The 25,083-nt window shown below is 35.0% G+C and overlaps 1 protein-coding gene across 3 annotated transcripts in view; it reads left to right on the plus strand.

The window, feature by feature from the left end:
• The window catches only part of SPRED1 (sprouty related EVH1 domain containing 1), a 120,906-nt gene that overhangs the window by 74,374 nt on the left and 21,449 nt on the right, over positions 1-25,083 (plus strand). For all 3 annotated transcript variants that reach the window (XM_077880561.1, XM_077880564.1, XM_077880562.1), the window contains exons 3-5: positions 2,535-2,703; positions 6,359-6,408; positions 22,553-22,705. In XM_077880561.1, the coding sequence (XP_077736687.1) occupies positions 2,535-2,703; positions 6,359-6,408; positions 22,553-22,705 (372 nt within the window). The remainder of the gene's footprint in view (positions 1-2,534; positions 2,704-6,358; positions 6,409-22,552; positions 22,706-25,083) is intronic.

Genomic DNA, 25,083 nt, shown 5'->3' on the forward strand with positions numbered 1-25,083 from the left:
CTCAGAATCTACCCATAAGCTCTTTGAGCTCCTGAATGCCTTTATTTATCATTCAAATATCTCCTCCTTTATTAAAAAAAGTCTCTTCTCATAAGTAATGGTCTCCTAGTTTTTCATAGCAATTGTTGTATTATGAATTAGTGGTATCACCTGATGACTAACATCACCATTTCCATTCCTGTTTATTGAAGGTTTACTATGTGTCAGTTACAAACCAGTATTTTTACAATTTTACTGTTTTTTTAAAGTGCTCATGCACTTACCTTTATTGACATCTTTATTTCTCCATACTCCCTCAAGTTACTGTCTCTTGTTACTTCATTTCACTTTGTAGGATTTCTCTGACCTTTTTTTGTAGGACAAGTCTAGTGGACAGCTTTTGTTTATCTGGAAATGTCTTAGTTTCTATCTTACTTTTGAAGGACAGTTTTGTTAGATAAAGGATTCTTGATTGACTTCTTTTTCTTTTAATACTTTGAATATATCTGCCCAGTATCTTCTGTCCCCCAAAGTTTCTAAAGAGAAATCTGCTAATACTCTTTTGGGATCCCTTGAATGTGACAGTTCACATCTCTCTTGCTGCTTTCAAGATTCTCTCTGTGTCTGATATGTGGCTCTCATTTGAATTCATCTTATTTGGAGTTTGTTGAGTTTCTTAGATGTTAATATTGATGTCTTTCATCAAATGTATGAAGTTTTAAACTGTTGTTTCTTCAAATACTCTCTTCCCCTTTTCCTCTTCTCTTTCTGCAGCTCCTACAGTGTATTTGTTCTTTTTTTTTTTTTTTAAGATTTATTCATTTATTTTCTGAGAGAGAGAGTGGGTGGTACATAATGGAGCGGCAGAGGGAGAGGGAGAGAGAATCCCAAGTGGACTCCATGCTGAGCACAGAGCCTGATCTCATGACCCTGAGGTTATGACCTGAGCCAAAATCAAGAATCTGACATTAAGCAACTGAGACACCCCTATGTTGGTCCTCTTGATGGTATCCCACAAGTCCTTTAATCTGTGTTTGCTTTTCTTTTTCTTTTTTTTTTTTTTAATTTTTTAAAATTTATTTATGATAGTCACACAGAGCACAGAGAGAGAGAGAGAGAGGCAGAGACATAGGCAGAGGGAGAAGCAGGCTCCATGCACCGAGAGCCCGACGTGGGATTCGATCCCGGGTCTCCAGGATCGCGCCCTGGGCCAAAGGCAGGCGCCAAACCACTGCGCCACCTAGGGTTCCCACTGTGTTTGCTTTTCTTTAATCTTTTTTACCCCTGTTCTTCAGACTCAGTAATGTCTGTTGTCTGTTTTCAAGTACATAGATCTTTTTCTGCCTGTTCAAATCTGCTTTAAATCTTGTAATTTTTTTTTCATTTATTATGCTTTAAAGCTTCAGAATTTCTTTTTAGATTTTGTCTCTTTATTGATACTTTAGTTTGTACATCATTTTCTTGACTTTCTCCTTAGGACAGTTTTGTGGGATTTTTTTTTAGCCTTTGCCTAATCTGCCGTAAGGCCTTTTTTAGGGACAGTTTCTGTTGATTTTCTTTTTTTCTTACAATGGGAAAAGGAAAAAATGAATTTACTGTTTCTTTGTGTGCCTTAAGTTTTTTTTTGTTGAACACTGAACGTTAAATCAAATAGTGTGCTAACTCTGGAAATCAGATTGTCAGGTTGTCCCTTCTGTAAGATTTTATTTATTTTTTTAATCGTTGTAGGTTGTCTCTATGCTGAGGATCTGCCTAACGTATAAATTTGATCTTCTCATGTCTTTTCTGAGTATTTCCCTGGGTATGAATAGTCAGTTTCTAATTTTCCCCATGAATGTAATTTTGTTTGAATGTCCTGGTCTTTAATGTCTAGCACCCCAAATGGGAAAAAATAAATGATAGGTAAAAAAAAGGATGCTGATCCTTTAAATAACCTAGACATCTCTTGATTCTGTTGAGGAGGGACTTGAAACAGTAAGGGAAGATATAACAACTATGGCTATCCCCTTCTTTGCACCTATCTGATCAGAGTTAGTCATCAGTAATCAGAGCACAGATCCCTGATATGTGGAGGACAGGGTTCTTTTTACCCACCCTGTCTCCTGTGATTTATGTGCAGGGTGCTCCAGGAATATGTTGTGCATATCTTCCTGCCATGGGAAATGGGTAGTTGCTATTGTACTAATGCAGAGATTGACCAAAGTTAACCCCAGTTTGCTGTCCACGTCTTCCCTTGGGAGTTCAAACCTTCAACAGACTTCAGATTTCCAACATAGTTACATCAGACAGATTCTGCCAATGTAATTATTGTCTAAGTGGGGAGAAAGTTTCCTTCATACTTTGTCATCTTCCAGAATCCTCTTTAATCCCATTTTGATTTCTGTATTGAGTGACTTTATGAAGTAGATTAACTAGCAAGACCTCTATATTAATAGAAGGGGGAAATGCATTTACTAAAATAGAATAGCTCTTATTCTCACCTCCATTTGTATTTAAGAGCTACATTAGATTATGTGATATAAGTATAGTAATCTTTGGCATTTAACTCTTGGCAGGTGGTTTTGGAATGCATGCTTAAAAAAGACCTCATTTACAATAAGGTCACTCCAACATTTCACCACTGGAAGATTGATGACAAGAAATTTGGCCTTACCTTTCAAAGTCCTGCTGATGCTAGGGCTTTTGATAGAGGCATTCGAAGAGCTATAGAAGATATTTCTCAAGGTAGGTTTTCTTAACTGCTTTCTTAATTTGTTTAACCTATATGGTAGAGTAGAGTGACTTTAAGCAAGACAGCTTTTGTGATTTATGTAATTAGCTTTGAAAACTCACTCTAGGCAAAGATAAAATCATGCTTTTTTAAAATCCATTTTATATTTGTCACATCATAATATATACCACTTACATGTATTACCTCAAACTCATCAGTACAGACTTCAGATGATTCCAATGGTTCTAAGTAACAGCATGAAGAAGAGGGAGCGGTCAGAACTTTGAAAATCTTTGTGTGTTGTTATATCAATTATATCCTTGTTTTGGTAATAAAAAAGAAAAATTTAAATAATCAGAAACAGGTGACCCTTAAACAACATTGTTTTAAACTGTGCCAGTCTACTATATGTGGATTTTTTTTTTTTTTTTTTACAGTGCAGTACTATAAATGTATTTTCCTTATGATTTGCTTGGTAATGTTTTCTTTTCTCTATTTTATTCTTAAGAATACAGTATATAATACATATGATACCCAAAATATGTGTTAATTGTATATATTACTGATAATGCTTCAGTGGACAGTAGATTATTTAGTGTTTGGGAAACCAAAAGTTATGTGTGGATTTTCAGCTGCATTTGGGCGGGGCAGGGGTGGGTGTTCCTAACACCTGCATTGTTCAAGGTTCAATTGAATTGGGTTAGAAATTTTCTCTTTTTCATATGTAGACTCTATTTTTTCCTATGGCGAACCCTTTCTTGAAACTCTTAGCTTTTTACCTGGTTTCATTTTTTTTTTTTTTTTTCTGGTTTCATTATTGAGGATTGGCAGAGACCACAGCCCCATCTACCTCTTTGTATATTTTGCCAGTCTGTTAAGATTATTAACTCTAAAGCTTGCAGGTTTTAAAAGGAAGAAGAATGTATTTACGTGTAAGACTGGCCTCTGCTTAATTAAGCAAAAAGAAGCACTTTAAGGCCCATTTCTTTCCCACAACGAGGTTATAATTAAGGCTTGATTTGTTTTTCTAATTAAGAAGGAAAATTGTCTCTATAAATAGAAATAACCTTCTGTATAAAGTAACAATCAAAATATATTAGCATTGTGATTTGTATATTTTGAAGATATTTTAATAGGAAAGTTAGAAGAAATGAATGAACTATGAGACTGGCAATAGGCAAGAACATGGAAAGGCTTAGTATAAATCTGTACTGCTGGTGCATGAACCTGTGCTTAAATAATCTATTTATCTATTTTCAGGGATTAATGATTGGTAAACAAAGTGATTTACAGTTTAGAAAAATTCCATGGAATAGTAGCAGTCATTTTAGCTTTATGACAGGAACCTATAAGTTCTTTCTAGATTGTTCTCATTGTTTGCTATACATTTCAGTCACCTGGGACACTTTGGAAAATAGAAAAACTGGTCCCCACTCCAGACTAGTCAAGTCTGTCTATCTAGGGAGGGGAGCTGGGGCTTTCTTTTCTTTTCTTTTCTTTCCTTTTCTTTTTTTCTTTTCTTTTCTTTTCTTTTCTTTTCTTTTCTTTTCTTTTCTTTTCTTTTCTTTTCTTTCTTTCTTTTCTTCTTTCTTTCACGTTCCTATCTATTTCAGATGTGATGGAAAATTGCAAAATGATAATATAATGAATTTAGGGGGGGGAAAAGTTCCTGAGATTCTCCAGTAGTGGTGTGGTTCTCAAACCACTGCAAGAAATAAAAAATATGTGATGTCCTATGCCTGCCTCATCCCAGATTCTGACAATACCAGTTTGAGAATATACTATGGTACCAGTATATTTTCTAAAAGTTTGCCAGTTGACTCTGATATTTAGGTAGTGTCCAAGATCCAGTACTTTAAAAAGACAATCATTATCTGTGGCTGCTAGAATTTTTAACTTATTTTTACCTTTTTTAATTAAACTTTTTATCTTCACTCCAATGTAGTTAACACACAGTGTTGCATTAATTTCAGGTGTATGACATAGTGATTGAACCATACTATGCTTAGTGCTCCTCATGATAAGTGTATTCTTAATCCTCTTCACCTATTTCATCCATCCCCCAAGCACCTCCCCTCTGGTAACAATCAGTTTGTTCTTTATAATTAAAAGTCTGATTCTTGGTTTGTGTGTGTGTCTCTTTCTTTTTTCCTTTGCTCATTTGTTTTGTTTCTTAAATTCTGTGTATGAATGAAGACGTGGTATCTATCATTCTCTAACTGACTTTGCTTAGCATTATGCTCTCTGGCTCCATCCATGTTATGCAAATTTTTTATGGCTGAATAGTATTCCAGTGTGTGTGTGTGTTTGTGTGTGTGTATGTATACCACCTCTTTTTTTATCTATTCATCCATCATTGGACACTTGGGGTGCTTCCATAATTTGGCTATTATAAAAAATGCTGCAGTGAGCATAGAGGTGCATGTATCCCTTTGAATTAGTATTTTTGAATTTTTTGTGTAAATACCCAGTAGTGTAATTACTGGATTGTAGGGTCGTTCTATTTTTAACTTTGTGAGGAACTTCCATACTATTTTCCACAGTGGCTGCACCAGTTTGTATTCCCTAAAGTATTTATTGCTTTTAATAAGCCCACACTCATGTCTTCATAAAAGCATATTTCTTTTCACTAGTATCAAATAGATTGAGTTTCATGGGGTTTTGTTGTTTTTGTTTTTAATTTATTCATGAGAGACACAGAGAGAGAGAGAGAGGCAGAGACATAAGCAGAGGGAGAAGCAGCCTCCACACAAGGAGCCCAATGTGAGACTTGATCCCGGGACTCCAGGATCACGCACTGGGCTAAAGACAGGTGCTAAATTGCTGAGCCACCCAGGTGTCCCTGGGTTTCACTTTTTAAAGGACAGTTTAGATATATATGGAGGAGCTTAAAATTCCTAGCCAGGTAGAGTAGGCTATAGTACTAATCTGTCTCATTATTTTTGAACATTTTTTAAAACATACTGATTACTGTTATTACCAGCCACTGGTAGACTTTCAGCAATCCCATTAAATCTCTCTTAGTCTTCCATGACAATAAAAATAAACCATGCAACCCTTTCCAAAGGACAGATTTCTCATCTTCGATGCTACCTACGTCTCTCAAAGTTAGCATAAACTCATAGTTTGCTAAGACATCCTTCCTTATTTATTGAAACTAAACGCACTCTTCAACAGCATGAAAACGTGCAGAGAAACATTGATGCACAAAGATCAATAGCAACAATTGGTTATTGGCTATCAATCGTGGTTTAAGGCTTGTTTTCTCTCTTAAAAAAGCAACTAATATCTTGAGGTATTTTCTGGGTAAGAATATTTAGAAAATAGAATAAATACTATCATCTAAACACAAGAGGAGTTGTAATGTGTGTACTCTGTGTAGCAGTTTGCGCATTTTAGAAAAATCAGGGGCAGGGCTAGCTAGAGATAGCACACTTTCAAGAAAACCTCTTTCATAAATAACTAGAAATATACCCGTAGAAGAAGGAAATAATCACTTTATTCTTCTAACAAAGAAGCAGATATGGGTAGCCAACATCTGACTTTGCCAGGCAGCCCAGAATGATCTCTGAACAGTTCTACAGTATTATGATTCAATCAATTAGTCAATAATACTAAAACCTAAGACAAAAATTCTTTGCTTAATTAACATCTGCTTGGTTTTTTTAGGATGCCCAACATTTAAAAATGAAGCTGGAGGAGCAGAAGATGACTTACAAGTAAGTAGTTTGCCTTGAAAGGAATTTCTGAACATAAAGGGTGGGGAGGAAATCACTATCTTTAATAAATAAGCAACTTACATAAATTTCTAAGACACTGTATTTGTCAAGAAATACAGAGAAACAGAAGCAATAGGATATATGGGCATGTATATAGGTATGCATGTGTTATAGAAAGTTTGGTTTTGTTTGGTTTCCTTGGATTGGTTTGGTGGTGGTTGGTTTTTTTGGTTTGTTTTTAAAGGAATCGGCTCAGTGATTGTGGGAACTGACAAGTCAGAAATGTACAGGTTAGGCAGGCAGGCATGTACCACAATTTTGATACACTTTGATGTTTCAGTTTTGAGTTGGAAGGCAGAATCTCATGGCTGACTTCCTTCCTCTTTGGTAAACCTCAGTCTTTAAGTCTTTTCATAATGAGACCTGTCTGCTTTATGAAGGGTAATATCTTTTACTTAGAATGTACTGATTTAAATACTAGTCACATCTGAAAATACCTGCACAATATTTTTTAAAAAGATTTTAATTATATGAGAGAGCAAATGAATGAGAGCATGAGATGGGGGTGGGGAGGGGCAGAGGGAGAAGCAGATGCCCCACTCTGCGGGGAGCTTGATCCCAGGACCCTGAGATCACAGAAAAGAAATTGCAAATTGTTAATAAAATAAGCACATATGAACTATGGTAAGCAGCAGGTAGTGTAAATTAACATTTTTTAGTTATGAAATAAAGGTTTAAAAATGGACACTCCCCTCTAGGGGCGTGTGGGTGGCTCAGTTGGTTAAGCATCTGACTCTTGGGGGATCCCTGGGTGGCTCAGTGGTTTAGTGCCTGCCTTCGGGCCAGGGTGTGATCCTGAAGTCCCGGGATCCAGTCCCACATCAGTCTCCCTGCATGGAGCCTGCTTCTCCCTCTGCCTGTATCTCTGCCTCTCTCTCTCTTTCATGAATAAATAAATAAAGTCTTAAAAAAAAAAAAAAAAAAGAAAGGCATCTGACTCTTGGTTTCAACCCGTGGTGATCTCCTGGTCCTGGATCAGCCCTGTGTTAGGTTCCATGCTTAGTGTGGACTCTGCCTGTCGCTCCCCCTACCCCTCTGCTTCTCATTCTCTCTTTCTCTCTCTCTCTCTTTCTCAAATAAATAAAATCTTTAAAAAATTAAAATAATAAAATAAAAATTGACACTGCCCGGTACTGTCTCTGAGATTGACAGATTGATGCCCTGCTGGAAAAAAATGTGGATTGTAGATTCTTTCTAGAAAGCAGTTTGGTAGTATATATTAAAAAGCCTTTGGGGATCCCTGGGTGGCGCAGCGGTTTGGCGCCTGCCTTTGGCCCAGGGCGCGATCCTGGAGACCCGGGATCGAATCCCACGTCGGGCTCCCGGTGCATGGAGCCTGCTTCTCCCTCTGCCTGTGTCTCTGCCTCTCTCTCTCTCTCTCTCTCTGTGTGACTATCATAAATAAATAAAAATTAAAAAAAAAAAAAGCCTTTAAAACAGAAACCTGAAAGCCTCTTGACCCTAGTGAACAGATTTTCAGTAATTTATACTAAGGAATAGAAATGCACAAAGTGTTTGGGTTTTTTGTTTTGTTTTTGTTTTTCTCTTGCACAGAGATTTTTTACACACAGATTTTTGGTTTTGTGTATTTAAAGTATTGATAATAAAAAATAAGCCATTTAAGTAGGAGAAACAGAATGATTGAATTAATTAGAATATATCTATCATGCAATCATTAAACATTTAACTATTTATTAATTCACTTATAATATACTGAGTAATAAAAACATAAAAATTATATGGTGTTACTACTCCACTAAAATGTTAAATATTTTTATTACTTTTGAATTGTGGGATTCTGAGCTTATATGACTTTCTTTTTAGAACTTTTCCATATTTTTCAAGTTTGATGTAGTATTAATACTTCATAACAATATTAGAACAGTAAAAGAACCCAAATTTTTATATACCCAGTATTAATAATCAGTTATTTATATTACTGTAAAAATAGTTATGACCTAAAAATATGGCAAAATGTTTTATGTGCATTTATAATCAGAAAATGAAAATGTTTTTATTTTGGAAAATTTGAGAAAGATAGCAAAGTTTGTTTATTTTTTAAGATTTTATTTATTTATTAGTGACAGAGAGAGAGAGAGAGAGAGAGGCAGAGACACAGGCAGAGGGAGAAGCAGGCTCCATGCAGGGAGCCCAATGTGGGACTCGATCCCGGATCTCCAGGATGATGCCCTGAGTCGAAGGCGGCGCTAAACACCTAAGCCACTGGGGCTGGGCAAGATAGCAAAGTTTAAAGAAAAAAAAAACAAACAAACATAAGTACACTACCATCCATGATGACCATATATTTTTAAATACAGCCGTTGGGATTTTTTCTGTATACACGTAAATGTGTATGTACGTGTGTTATTATATCACTATACTGTAGTCTTTTTTTCCACTGAAATATATACTATTTCTGTGTCCTTTTTCAAGTTTATAATTTTTAACGTTTTTATTTTGTATATGTGCTGCTGAAGTGAGCACTCATGTACAAAGTATTGCAAACAATTATGTTCTGGAGTAATTTTTCCTTTACATAATGGTATACAAAGAAATGAGGTGAAACCAATCACAAGAATATTAAAATGACATTATATCTTGTGATTTGTTTTCACCTCATTTCTTTGTATACCATTTTGTACATACAACAGTCAATGGATTTTGTAAAAAACTATTGTTTTCATGATCATATTTGCCACTTGTACCTGTCAAAGTTTTGATATGAGTAAAAAATGGGGACGATATGAGTGAAGAATAATAAATTTATCGCAGAAGCAGATGAAAGAGTAAAAAGTTAAAATTAGGAAGAGTCTAGTACAGTTACCATATAACGAAAAGCAGTAAGGATAGTTATTCTCCTAGCTCTTTGGGACAGCTACTTCATAGTAAGATGTTTCTAATGCCCTTAATCCAAAATGTTACACGTATACCACCGTAAAAGAGTTATTTATTTATATTTTAGCTTTATTAGACTAAATCACTTGCTTGGTTTTTTATTTTCATAATAAGATAGAAAATATGCAATGTTACTAGAGACTATAGTAGTAAGCTTCCATTTAAATGTAATTTTACTAAGAGCAATTTTTATGTCAAGTTTTAATTCTTGGTTTTACATTCTGTGGTGTTTTTAAAATGGATTCTTAAATTATATTCCTTTTGATAAAATCTAATTCTCCCCCTGAGTATGCATTATACTTAGTTGTTTCTTAACAAATAGGCCTATGGTAGAAGTGACATGTTTTGACTTCTAAGAGTAGGTCATAAAAGACATTGCAGCTTCTTTCTGGTTCTCTTGGATTACCTGTCCTAGAAAATGACAAGTGTCATGGAATGAGGACACTCAAGTAATCCAATACAGATGTCCATGTGGTGAGAAACTGAAGTCTTATGATAATAACAATGCTAGTGAGCCATCTGGGAAGCAAGTCATTTACTCTTAAACAAGCCTTTAGATGACTAAAGCCATAGCTGATGTATTTTTTGTTTTTGTTTCTTTTAAGATTTTATTAATTTATTTGACAGAGTGCTCAAGCAGGCAGAGCAGCAGGCAGAGGGAGAGTGGGAGCAGGGAGCTCCCTCCCCGTTGAGTAGGGAGCCCATTGTGGGGCTCAGTCCCAGGACCCTGGGATCATTACCTGAGCTAAAGGTAGACATTCAGCTGACTGAACCATCCAGGCGCCCTTATAGCTGATGTTTTGACTGTAACTTCATTGGAGACTGTGAGCCAGAACCTATTTAACAGTTAAGCTGTTCCTGAATTTCTGACCTACGAAAATTATAAAATGTTAGTGTTAATTGAAGCCTCTAAGTTTGGGGGTAATTTGTTATTAATACAGATTTAGGCACCCATAAATGGGGTGCTGCCATATCAAATACTTAAAATGCAGGTTAGACTTTGAACTTGGACAGTCGATGGGAAGTTTAATGTCAAGCATTTGAGGAGACTGCTAGTAAAGGCTTAAATGAAAACCATACTGGAAACTGGAAGAAAGGGAGTCACTATATAGTGGCAGAAAGGTTAGCACACTGTCATCTGCAGTAATACGTAAAAATGTAATGTGGGCCCTAGAACATGTATTGAATCAGCTAGGTGATCAAGGAGATTTTCAAGCAAAAGGTTAAAACTGTTGCTTGGTTTCTTCTTTTTACTTATAGTATATAGGGTAAGGAAGGGCTCCTAAACAAAATGGAGCCAGGACCTGCTCATCCTCTCAGTATATCAAACTATGCTAAAATTAGGAAATGGCTTCCAGGCAAAGGTCAAATCCAAGGTGCTTTCAGAATAGCTTTGTCTAAAGATTAATCCAAGTGTATGATTTAAAAAATCCTTTCTTACGACCTCAGAAAGATCTAAAGTGTGCCTTCAAGACCCTTTCCATCAAAGTGATAGGGTTTATAATCAGATTAGGGTGTCCCTTAGCAGAAATTTAAAATAGAGAAGAGTTTATCTCAGATATCTGACAGTGCTTTTTAATCTAATGATGTGAACTCCAATAAAAATCACAAGAGATCCACAGTGTTTTCAAAGAGCTATTTTGACAGAAGTATCATCAATTTGGACCCTTTAGATACCCAATATTCTACTGGTAGGAGGCAGGTTAAAACATTCTATACACATGTATGTATACAACATGGGCTACCTTTCATAAAATGGAAGGGTGACTCAGAAATCAGAGACCAAATCTCCAAGGGCAGAGCCAGGAGCCGTGGAGAATTATTCCTAGGTCCAGGTTCTCTTCCAGCAACTTGTAAGATGTTTCTACTTTGATTTCAGAATTATTTTGGATCAGTGACTTCTTTGTGCTTCCCATTTTCTTTTATTTTGTACAGGATGGTGTTATAGCAGTTTTCCTCTGCCTGTCCTACTGTTGTATTTTGGGTGTGTGTAGGGCAGATGATTTGTCACTTTAGTTTCCAGGTCTTTATGTTGGGGGAGAATATACTCCGGATTGTCTTAAGGAACTATACCTGGGAAGTTTCATCCATACATGGATCTATTTAGATAGCAACATCCTTGGATGTGAAATTGCTCTAAAGGGATAAGACTTTTGGGGAGTCTGGGGAGGGGGATGAGTGTATTTTGCATGTGAGAAAACAGTAAATTATTTTTCCAAAGAGTGGTGAACAATAGTGGTTTTAAGATAGGTCCACAAATTCTTTCATACTCCTGTCTTTAGTTTAATTCCTGGCTTTTTTGAGTGTCCCTCTACTTAGTGACTCACTTCTAATAAATAAAATGTGAAGGAAATGAGGGTAGGTCCTAAGAACATTTGTGGCTTCCATTTTACTCTCTTGGATCACTCACCAGGTGAGGAGCCTGCTACTATGTGCCAGGACACTTGAACAGTTCTGTGAAGAGATCCATTTGGTGAGGAACTGAGACCTTGTTTCAGCAGCCAGAAAGGAAACAGGTCAGGCTTGAAAGAAACTCCTTCAGCTCCAAACAAGCCTTCGGATAACTGCAGCTGTGGCTATTACTTTTGCTGCAACTTTCTGAAGGACTGTGAGTCAGAACTATTCAGCTAAGGTGCTTCAAAATTTCTCACAGAAACTGTGAGATAATAAATGTTTGGTCTTTGAAGCTGCTATTTTGTGGTGATTTATTGTGCAGGAATAGCTAACCAATACATGAACAGAAAGGAAATAGGAGAACAAAAGCTAATATCTATCATGTTCCTTTAACCCTAATCCTCATTTATTCTCAGTTTTTTAGATGATCTCTAGCTTATGCTGAATTCTGTCTTTAATAGAAAATTGTGTTGTATCTTAGTTTTTATAGCCCTTCTATAATAAAGAGTATATTCAGGTAGGAAAAAAGTCATCTTTATTGTTTAAAAAAGTCTGACCTGATTATATAATATATTAACCCTAATTATATCAAGAAAGGAGTAGGGGATATTGAGATGCTAGCAAATATGTGAGATAAATTTTTCTGAACCTCCTATTTGAAAAGTTTTTTAAAGAACCGATGTCCAGAATTAAAACTGCCTAAGGAAACTCTAAAAGTTACCTTAGTGCCATTCATTTTATTTATTAATTTATTCAACAATTACTTGAGCACCTTTTCTGTTCTATAGCTATACTAGACATTTAGTTCTTTGCCCTTGGTCACCTTTCAGCTTTCAACAATTGAGTGTCTTTATCATAAATCAACAGAAGGACATCTACCTTTTTATTTCATATCTGTCTTTGAAGGGTTATATGAAATACATCATCATTTGGATTTAAAATCACATCTTTCTCATCTTTTATCCCTCGTGTTTTTAGTACAGTGATGATCATATACCTATGTGGTACCCAAGTAGGGTTTTTTAAAGAAAAACCTTCACACTTAGGATTTTAACCTCAGCTGTAAAAAAAAGGTATGAATGTTGTTTTCATTGGTTCTTTTCTTTGACTATTTTAATGAGCCAGTTAAGATTTGTTTTTGTTTTTGTTTTTAAATGCTAGCTCATATTTGTTACAAGAACATTTCTAAAGTGCTTCTCCGACCATAGAACAGCTCTTTTTGTTTAGATATGCTAGATTGGTCACAAAACCCATAAGACGCACCTTTCAACAGGCTTGTGGTTCTAAGAAGAAAAGATCTCAGATTTCATGTTTTTGGGAAGAAGAAAGATGACACTTAATTGATCTGAAGTGAAAATTGTCTTCTTTCTTTTGGCTACTGAGAAATACTTGACTAACTTACTCTTTTAGAATTTGATAGTATCATTTCTGAGCCAAAATGATTTAAGAGATTATGATATACACTTTTTTTTTAAGATTTAAAAAAATCTTGGGGGTTTAGTCTCACAATCCTGAGATCATGACCCTGGCCAAAATCAAGAGTCGGATACCCAATGAATAGACCCACCACAACACCCTGTGAATAGGCATTAGTTAGCTAGCAAATGGATGTTATATTACTGTGACTATCACCATCCTACATTAAGTAGTTGCTCATGGTTGAGTTCCCAAAACCTTAGTATACTTCAGATTGAATTTTATTATCTAACAAGGGAGCAAAAGAACTGTATAACCTTTTTGTGTGATGTTTTGTTATTTACATTTTTTTTCTTGACTCTTAGACTAATAATACTTCTTCAAGTAGAATATTTGGATAGTTAGAAAATTGTAAAGAAGGAATCAGGAATCATTTATTCCTACCCAGAAATAACCACTATTAATATTTTAGATACTTCTACCTAGGTTTTTCTTTGTTCTTTTGTATTGTATTCGAATGCATACTTCTTTTTTTAAGTACCATGAGAATCAGTCTCTTCTTTGTTTTGATTGATTGTGTGTGTGTTTTAAAGATTTTACTTTTTTTTTTTTTAAAGATTTTATTTATTTATTCATGAGAGACACAGAGAGAGAGAGAGGCAGAGACAAAGGCAGAGGGAGAAGCAGGCTCCATGCAGGGAGCCTGACGTGGGACTCGATCCCGAGTCTTCCGGATCACACCCTGGGCTTCAGGCAGCGCTAAACCGCTGCGCCACTGGGGCTGCCCAAAGATTTTACTTTTAAGTCTCTATACCCAGTGTGGGGCTCAAATTCATAGCCCCAAGATCTAGAGTCTCATGCTCCACCAACTGAGCCAGCCAGGTACCCCTCGATTGTGTTTTGAAAGGCGTTCATTTGCATTGCTGACGGTAGTGATAGTAGTAATTGGAATGTAAGTAGTATAAATCCTAAAATTTGAACTCACAAAGTCCAACTTCAGAGTTTTTGTATTTAGTCATTATAATCGTGTAACTGTTGCCAAACAATTTATTTAACCATTCATGTTTTATTGAACATTTATTTTATTTCCCACAGACTCTTAACCTTAATTTTTGTTGGTATTTCCAAGTGTGACCTTAGGATAGAATCCTAGAAATAGATTTATCAGTTAAAGGACTGTGTAAAGATTTATATAGTTACTAGGAACTATGTAACTGCTGCCTCATAACTAAAAAACAAATTTACAGACAATAATTCCTGAAAACATAATACCACATTTGGTATTAGGTATTAGTCAAGCTAACTTTATTAGAAAAAGTAGTTTAGTTTGTGTGTTGATTAATCTAGGGTGGAGGACTTGTTTTCTTTTTTCTGTTTTTGTAAGATATCATAATCTTGATACATTTATCATTCTTTCCATATTGTTTCATTACTGCTTACTGTGCTAAGATTCTATATGTGCTATTAATGCTTTTAGACAAAGCTCATAGACAAATGCAAGATTAAAAACCCCGCAGTTTAGTGTGTTCTTACCCTTAAGCTAATCAAATGAACTAAAGGAATCTAATGAACAGAATAGAAGATAATTGTGTTCAAATCTAAAATGAATTGTTGTACTGAGTGCTGTACCAAAATATTAATGGTAATTTTACTGGGCTTGTGGAATAGTTATAATTTTTTTCTGTGCTTCCCAAGTTTGCATATTTGAGTATATAATTTTAAATACCAAAGGAATACCACTTTTGGTAGCATTTTTAACATATGCAATGCTAAAATTTAAGACATCCTTATCAAAGAACATTTTAAAATTCTTTCATCATGTTAAAATTAATAATATAATTACTAAAATCTTCTTGTTGGATATAACCCAGCCATGCATTTTCAAACCTGTGTTTTGTAATACACAACTACAAGAGTCCAGTTCTTGAGCAATAGGTAGACTGGTAATACTTTTTTCACACCTAATTATTTGTTGGAGTCCTATATTTAAAAAGGTTTGCAGAACAACGCTAAGTTGTCTCTACTCAGAATTACACAGTAAGAGGGGACAAAGTGGGAAGAGAAGCAAAGTCTGTTTCTGTTTTCTATGCAACTGTCATCTAGCCTTATGTCCTGATAGAGAGCTACAGCTGGAATTATTTTATTGGCTTTACCCAGCATCCTTTTGCCTATACACATAAAATTGCTTTAGTAGTCTTAGAAGAAGAAAAAGCTAAACAATCTCATAGCAACCATAGGAGAATAATTACTACACTAGCCTCTGAGAGTGAAACAGATTTCCATTGTACATCAAATATTGGCATAGGTTACTATATAGATAATACAGATAAGCCTATGCCAGCACAATCCTAAAAACATTGAATATGAATGTATATGACTGCTATAGATAATTTTTTTAAAGCTGGAGATCATGCAAATGTGTGTATCGTGTTAAATTTTCTGCTTTTGTGAAGGATTTTTGGCATTTCTCACCAACCAACTTTAGAAAATGTCCATGTTCCCATAGTAATTGTTAGTTTTAAGGGGTTGTAATTCAGTTAAAAACATTCAAATTTGACTAAACGTGAATACTTACTTGTATCCAACTTACATGTTGTGGTTATTATTAATTTAAATATGGAAAATAGTACAGGTAATGTTTTTGGAAAATAACAAAATATTTTTCTTACTAGATTGGCAAAAGATCAGTAAGTAGTAAAACCCAGTGTGAACAGTGATGTGAGGAAATGGTCCCTCAGTTGTATATTATTGAGTGGTTTTCAAATAATACATAAGCTCCCTATAAAAGTAGCTTGGTAATATAATGGGAATATATGCATATTCTTTATTCAGGGATTCTGTTTATGGGAATTAATCCTGAAGAAATAATATTACCACTGCATCAGATATACGTATAAGGACGTGCATTGCAATATATATAACAAAAGGTTGGAAGTAATCTAAAAGTCCATCAGTTGTCTTGCTTAGAGAATAGTTGACACACACAAATACTGAACTTTGCAAGCATTTCAAAGCACAAGGTACATACATCTTTATATGTTGATGCGATAAGAGGCCCATGATATATTATGAAGTGAAAAAAAAGCATCACACAGATAGAATGTCTACAATATAAATGGAATCATATTTGTACATAGGATATGAGCCAAGGTACATGCATGAAGAAGTCTGGAAAGCTCTGTGTCAAATAATAGTAGCTGTTATTCCTTGGGATTGGGATTATGGGAACAATTTTTTTGTGTAATTTGAATTTTTACAGTTATTAAAATTATTTCATTTGTGGGTGAAGTTTTTTTTGTTAAGGAGTTCTTTTTCTACATTTTTTTTATCCTGTTATGCCAAATTTACTCCCGAGATTTCATATTATTATAATGTGATCTGGCTTGTGGATGGTTACATATTAGAGATTATTCATAGAGATATTCACTGTATGATAGGCATAATTATAAGTTCTAGAGATAAAATGTCTCTAGACTAGGCAAGGTCTCCCATTACTGACTGTGGGTAGAAATAAAGAAAAGAACACTTAGTATATAGGATGATAGATACAAGTATATTTGAGTAACTTTAGAGGAAGGAATGATTAAGTTGGGAGTGGATCAACAAAGACTTTTTAAGAGATTTTATAGCTGATGTTACAAAGAGTTTTTCTTGTGGAAAAATTGAAAATAGTCATTGTGGGCAGAGGAAATGACCTGTACAAAGAATAAAAGTGATAAGATGGTAAGAAACAAGTGCATCAATATTTTTGAAACCAAAATATTTGAGGATGAAATAGTATTAGGAGCCATGGTAAAATAACAAACCTATGCATTCTTTTGTTAGTTCTTTTCTTCATTCTTAGAATTTCTTGTTTGCAGAAAGAAAATACTATGTAATTTTTAGTAAGACTGATCCATTATTGTAGAAATAAATAGTAGATAGATACGTAAGAGTGATAACGCCTGGGTTTGGTGAGAATGTAGATGTGTGAATTGTTAGAACTGCCTTGGAAACTAATTTTTATTATGTAAACTGGAACGTAGGTAATTTACCATTTTTATTCCTGGATATTTACCAGAAAAAAACTTGTACATATATACAGCAAGATCTGTAAAAGAATGTTCTTAACATCATTGTTTGAAATAGCAGAAAATTTTAATTGTTTCATTTTAAGCAAGTTACTTAATCTCTCTCCTTTTTTAAAGGATTTTATTTATTTATTTTGGAGAGAGAGCATGCAAGCTGCATGCATATGCTGGTGCACACAGCAAGGGGTGGGGCAGAGGGAGAGAATACCAAGCAGGCCCCATGCTCAGCAGGAGGCAGGGCTCAATCTCTGGACCTGAGATCATGACCTGACTTTAAATCAAGAGTCAGATACCTAACTGACAGAGTCATCTAGGCACCCCTGTATCATCTCTTTGAGCTTTAATTTCTTTATGTGGTCTGTAGAGAGGGAATACTATCTACTTTGAAGGGTTGCTGTGGGGATATAGATGAGTTAACTCATGGAAAGTACTTGGGGCGATATCTGATACTCAATATGTGTTAGTTATCATTGCTACCAAGAAGTGACAGTGAATGAGCTATTGCTATACATGTCAACATGAATGAGTTTAGCTCCCCCAAAAGTAAGTCCCTTATAGCATCATATCAGTTAAATAAAATTCAGAAGCATCTGCAACTAAATATTCTTTAGCAAGAACCATAGAGTACGAAAATGAAAAAAAAAAAAAAACTTTAGGATTGTGTTTTCCTGTTGGTAATCAAAGTAGGGGATGAAAACATGGAGAAACAGATAGCAGCCATTATGTTATTGGTTATATTCTCTTTCTAAAGTTGAGTAACAAGTATACACATTCTTTTCATTCTTTAAGTCATTATGTATATGTAATTCTTTATAGAAAATATTTCTTTAGGGAAATACCAAATATGCATCAGTGTTTATCTATCCTGGTACTGAAAAAATTTTAAAATATTCTATCAGACAAACGAGATCATGTCATTACTGACAGTTCTATACCTTTCTTTCATTTAGCTGTTGTGAGTGCTGTGTATAGATCTTTTTATTGGCTGTATAGAATTCCACCATTCATACATATGTGTGTGTTTGTGTGTATATGTATTTATAATTTTTAACCAGCCCTCTGCTGATATAACCAAAGGATGTTTTCTTTTTTTTCCTATTCTTTTTTGTTAAAGTAGTGCTACCATAATTTGTGTGTGTGTGTGTGTGTGTGTGTGTATCTACGTATACAATCACTTGCTCAAAGAATTGCACTACCACCAGCAGTGCAAAAATATTCCTGTTTCCCCATGTCTTTGTTGGCACGAAGTATTATCTTTTCTAGTCTATATAAAAAAATTGGCATTATGTTTTTATGACTTTAATTAGAAATGAAGCTCAATCTTTTCACGTATTTATTTCCTTTTTTCCCCTCTATGAAATAAAATTGGACTTTTATCTTGCATGTCAGTGTTGTCTTTGGGGGGGGGGGGCACTTCTACAGATTTGTGTAAATTACATTTCTTATGAAGATGTTCCTCAGAGGATCCCTGGGTGGCGCAGCGGATCCTGGAGACCTGGGATCGAATCCCACATCGGGCTCCCGGTGCATGGAGCCTGCTTCTCCCTCTGCCTGTGTCTCTGCCTCTCTCTCTCTCTCTGTGTGACTATCATAAATAAATAAAAATTATTAAAAAAAAAAAAAAGAAGATGTTCCTCAGATAATACTGATTTTCTTCCCTTCTACTTTCCTATCTTGTATGTACAGGATTCCCCAACAGAGCTTTGATAATTGGAAATCTTAGAAGGGTTCTGAGCAAAAAATCAAATAGATTTGCATGAATAGCCTTCCCCAAGGCTGGAAACCAGGAGATCAGTTAAAATCCTACTGAAATAAGATACGCAAAAAAGATAGTAAGGGCTTGCATGAGAAAAAATGGATTTGAAAGATACTCAGAAGATGAACTTGCTTAGAAAATAATTTTTTTTAATCGATGGGTATTTTGCACGAGTCCAGAAGGGGTTGGGGCAAGGGTTGAAGAATGTCTTAATTGATTTTTTCAGATACAGAGTCAGGGAAAAATATATTTAAGCCAAAAAGCATACGACTAATTCCTTCATTGAATTACTTGGATATTTTAATAGAATATATTTCAAAATATGACAATTCTGTATCACAAACAAGGGAGAAAGTATATACTTAGATTTTAAGAGAAATTGTGGTCAACATAAAAGTAAGCAAGTTCTAGAAAAATTGGAAAATTACTCATAATCATCAGCAAGCATAGGTATTAACATTCCTCTTTATATCCTTTCATTTTTATTTTTTATGATTATGATAATACTGTACATAAAATTTTGCATATTGACTTTTTAACATTAAGCATTTCCCCAGATAGCAGATATTATTCATAAGCCTAATTTCAAATGACCACTCAGTATAAAGTAGGCATACCATAATTTATGTAACCATTCCCTTATTTTGGGGACATTTGGGTTATTTCTTCATTTTTGCTTTTAAAAGTAATTCTGAGAACAATACTTTTTCCTAAAGCTTCTTCCATTTAGTACTTTTTTTTTTTTTTTTGCTAGATTCAAGAATTTTTCAGTGTTTGTTTTAAAAGTTTTTGATAGTTCTACTAAAATCACTTTTCATAAATGGTTGTTCCAGATTTTACTTGTCTATATAGAGTTAGGAATGAATAAGAATGGCCATTTTACTTATCACCACTTTTTTTTTTTAAACTTTGTCATATACATCTAAATTTATAAACTGCTGAAGGAGGTATAATTAAGTAGTAGGAAAATATTCTCCCAGTTTAGGATTCTATAAAAATGTTAGTTTGTTTCTCACAATATTGTAGGTTCTAAACTCTACAACAGATTGAGGTGGGGGGGGTGTTTTTACCATATGAGACACCTGAAGGATGTTTTTGTTATTTATTAGCTGAGACCCATTTAGGTGCATAGTTATAAATTTACTGTTTTATATGAACTGCAGTTAGGTTAATTCTAGCTATTTTGTCAAACATTTTTAAGTCCAGCTAAATCATGTGTTACCCAAACAATAAACACATTTTTATTTATTTAATAATGAAATAACACTCTTGATAGTTGCCTTTAAAAAGTAAATGAATTCTTAATCAAAAATAAGTTTTTGCAGGCAGCCCAGGTGGCTCAGTGGTTTAGCACTGCCTTCAGTCCTGGGCATGATCCTGGAGACCAGGGATTGAGTCCCGCATCAGGCTCCCTCCATGGCATCTGCTTCTCCCTCTGCCTGTGGCTCTGCCTCTCTCTCTCTCTCTGTCTCTCTGTCTCTCATGAATGAATAAATAAAAATCTTTAAAAAAAAAAAAAAAGTTTTGCTTAATGTACAGAATATAAGTAGAATTAACCCAAGTCAGTAGAGTAAAATACTTGTGTCATGTAACAAGTTTTTGTTGTTCAGATACGGATTTTTCAGTAGGCTTTATTTTACCTTACAAATCTTTTTTTTTTTTTAATATTTTATTTATTTATTCATGAGAGACACAGAAAGAGAGGCCAAGACACAGGCAGAGGGGAAGCAGGCCCCATGCAGAGAGCCTGACGTGGGACTCGATCCGGGTCTCCAGGATCAGGCCCTGGGCTGAAGGCGGCGCTAAACCGCTGAGCCACCAGGGCTGGCCTTACCTTACAAATCTTAAATGACTCCTCAGATTGGAATTCAGTAAAAACAACCTGATCCAAATGGTTGTCACCATTATAATTATTTTGTAATTGCTACTGATGTTACTTCTACTACTACAACTACAGTAATAATTCATGCTTATTTATAGATTTTAATCTGAGTATCTCAGGTAACCCCAAAGTTATTAGTACAAATATACCAACTTATAATAAACCCATAATTTAGAGAAGTTAATTTCTTAAATGTTAACCTTCCCACCTCTCATGTTTTTCTTTTATTCAGTTTGCTTATGATTTTAGACAATTAACTTGAGTCATTTATTTTCAAAAGTGTCTAGAACATGGAAATATATTTCTTGAAATTTTTACTGTTTCCAGTTTTGATCATGCATTTTGAAAGAGTGTGTTTGCTGGTTATAAGTATTTAACCAACTTCTTTCCAGTAATTAATTTAGCATTAACTATCAACACATAGGGACAACTGTGATGAAAATTAACTTAAAAACAATTAACTGGGTTTAACATATTTAGTTTTAAATGATAACACATTCTCAAATATATTTTTAAAAGTTTAATTGCTTTAGGGCATTTTCACATTTATTATCATCTCACTAAATCCTTAAGAAAATCCATGTAATAAAATAGCATAGATATTAAAAGTATTTGGTAATTGAGAAAACCAATTCCAAAGAAATTATTTTTTTAAAAGATTTTATTTATTTATCTGACAGACACAGATAGCAAGAGAGAGAGCATGAGCAGGGAGGAGAGGGAGAAGCAGGCTCCTCACTAAGTAGAGAGCCCTACATGTGGCTCCATCCCAGGACCTGGGGATCATGACCCAAGCTGAAGGCAGATAGATGCTCAACTGACTAAGCCACCCAGGTGCCCCAATTCCAAAGAAATTAAATGTCACAAGCCTACTTTGTTCCAGAGCAAAGGACTAGAACGTGAATTTATAAACTAAAATATGTTAGCTATTTTGTGAATTCTATTGCTCAGTTTTGGAGCACCAAATTAAAAAAAAAATTTTTTTTTTAAAGCTCATAAAGGTTTATACCTTTAAGATTATTACTCCTGTTGTAATTACTCCAATTATTTAAGGTTGAGCCAGTGAAGGTATTTCTGTCATTTTTATTTGGCTGTCACAATCTTTTCAAATAATTATATGGTAATAAGAAAAGTAATGGCAAATAATGATCTCATTTCTTTAAAAAAAGCATGTCATTAGGGACTGTCATTGGGCATATCCCATATCTTTCATTCAGTGAGGTCATGGACTGCTGTTTTCTCTTTTGATCCCCTGTATCTTAAGCACAGCACAGTCCTTGGTATATACTTTTTTAACTTGTGAGATAACACTTCCAGTTGATTAGTATTCTCTAATAATTTCTTTATTTTCTGTGTATGTGTATCACTTCTGGTTAAAATTTAAAGCTTTATTTTAATTAGATTATCTTTCTCATGTGCCATAGTTAGGTTTCTAATTCTTCCTATGTAGTTTTCTCTTAGGAACCCCATTTTGCTCATAAAGCTGATTTATTATTAATATTTTATTTTGACCTGGCCTCTAATCATGATTGTTTGAGTTTGGGGAATTGCCATTTATGTGATGGTAGTGGTAAATAATGATTTGCTAAATACTTGCTAGACTGAAAGGATCTTAGTTTGTTTTTGTTTATGTTCTGGCAACTAATGAATTTTGGGGATTATTCCCTTTAGGCAACTGAAGAGGATACTTCCAGTTCTCTAGTGAAAGATCATCTTTTCCAGCAAGAGACAGTTGTTACCAGTGAGCCATATAGAAGCTCAAGACCTTCTGCCTTTGAAGATCTGAATGCCAGAAGAGTTTACTTGCAAAACCCAGCCAATCAGGTGAGAAGATTAAATACTTTTCAGTGTGTTATTCATATGTATAGAAATTGGATGTATTAGAGAAGGACATTAAGACCATCTCCTTTTATTAGACAAAATAAACAATATAAATCTAAGGAGAATGTGACTTACTCAAACCATAAATTTGACATCACATTTTTTGATGACAAAAGTGAAAAAGAAAGTATATTACATTTTCATTATCTGGGAGAAAAAGGCATTTCAGTCTCTTAGGAACCAAAAGTTTCCTGAGCTTTACGTGAAACTTCTCAGATCAGAGATACTATGAAAAATATCCCAAGCAAATATATCTGTGGCAAATACATTGATAAATTTCATAGAGTTGTTTCTTGTAGCTTCACCTCACATACTAATAATGTACTCCTAAATCCGCTCAGTGAAAGTGTTTCCTTTGGGTATTCAACCTTCTAATTGCTCCAGCTTGATCTCAAAAGGAAACCTTAATGATAGGCTATAACTCTATTTTCATGCCATTCACAAATGTTACCAAATCTGTCAGACCATTCTTGACTCCATTTCTCTTAGTGGTATTAACAAGTGCTTTCATTGTTAAATAAGCATTTTAGTTGTTTTCTTTGTGAACTCATGTGGTTTAAACCATACCCTATGGTATATGTCTACAAAGTCAGAAGCCAACCAAAGTGGTTTTTAAAAAATGTTTTAAAATATTTATTCTTCTTGGGTGCGTGCGTGGCTCAGTCAGTTAAGCAACTGCATTCAGCTTGGTTCATGGTCCCAGGGTCCTGGGATTGAGTCCTTCATGGGGCTCCCTGTTCAGTGGGGAGTCTGCTTCTCCCTCTCACCCTCCTCTCTCATATTCGTGAGTGCATGTGTACACTCTCTCTCAAAAAATAAAATATTTCTTGATAGATGATATTTATAAGATGCATCAATGTCCAGGGCCATAATAGCTATGACTAAAGCCTACCTGATTCTCATTTAATGATTCTCATTTTAACTTGAGCGATCTCAAACATGCAGCTTGTTAGGGAAGAAATTTACTTTGCATTTGCTCTTCCATCTATCTGGAACACTTTTCCCCTAGATCTTCACCGAGTTTGCTCCTGATTTAAGGTCACTTCTTCTGTGAAGCCTTTCCTGGGCACTCTAAATAAAATAGCAACTTTTCTATTTCTATATCCCTATTCTCCTTTATTTTTCTTCATAACACTTATCATTTCCTGACTTTATTATTTTTCTGTTTGTACTTTTTATTTGTTCCCTGATAACTTTAGAAACCCAGAAGTTTCTTTTTTTTTAATTTTTTTTTTATTTTTTATTGGTGTTCAATTTACTAACATACAGAATAACACCCAGTGCCCGTCACCCATTCACTCCCACCCCCCGCCCTCCTCCCCTTCTACCACCCCTAGTTCGTTTCCCAGAGTTAGCAGTCTTTACGTTCTGTCTCCCTTTCTGATATTTCCCACACATTTCTTCTCCCTTCCACTATTATTTATATTCCCCAAATGAATGAGAACATATAATGTTTGTCCTTCTCCGACTGACTTACTTCACTCAGCATAATACCCTCCAGTTCCATCCACGTTGAAGCAAATGGTGGGTATTTGTCATTTCTAATAGCTGAGTAATATTCCATTGTATACATAAACCACATCTTCTTTATCCATTCATCTTTCGTTGGACACCGAGGCTCCTTCCACAGTTTGGCTATCGTGGCCATTGCTGCTAGAAACATCGGGGTGCAGGTGTCCCGGCGAGAAACCCAGAAGTTTCTGAATGAAGTGAGCCTCTGGTTATTGAATGAGACAATGAATAAATGCTAACAGCATCACCTTGGAAGCAAATGATGTTTGGACTCTGTTTATTCCTGGTCCTATCATTCAGCATTTAGGATCATTTGGTTTTACAAATAACATATCCATTCAAAGTAGCTTAAGGAGGGCAGCCCGGGTGGCCCAGCGGTTTAGTGCCACCTTTGTCCCATGGCGTGGTCCAGGAGACCCAGGATCAAGTCCCACGTTGGGCTCCCTTCATGGAGCCTGCTTCTCTCTTTGCCTGTGTCTCTGCGCCTCTCTCTCTCTCCCTGTGCGTCTCTCATGAATAAATAAGTAAATCTTAAAAAAACAAAACAAAACAAAAAAAAAACAAAGTAGCTTAAGGAAATGGACTTTATTTTAGTGACTCAGTGGCATTCCTCAGAATTCATTTTAGAATAAATAACAGCTAGAGCTATTGAGATGCTAGGCATTAGCTTCTCTCCCTACTCCCACCCTTGCCCTCTATCTTATTCATATAAACTCAGCATGGCCATTTTTCTCTGTTTCTCTTTACATATCCCTTCTCTTCTTTTTCTCTGTGGCCTAGGTTCTTCGTTGCTTCATTGATTAGTAATG

The sequence above is a fragment of the Canis aureus genome, chromosome 32, assembly GCF_053574225.1.
Source record: "Canis aureus isolate CA01 chromosome 32, VMU_Caureus_v.1.0, whole genome shotgun sequence".
Taxonomy (NCBI): Eukaryota; Metazoa; Chordata; class Mammalia; order Carnivora; family Canidae; genus Canis; species Canis aureus.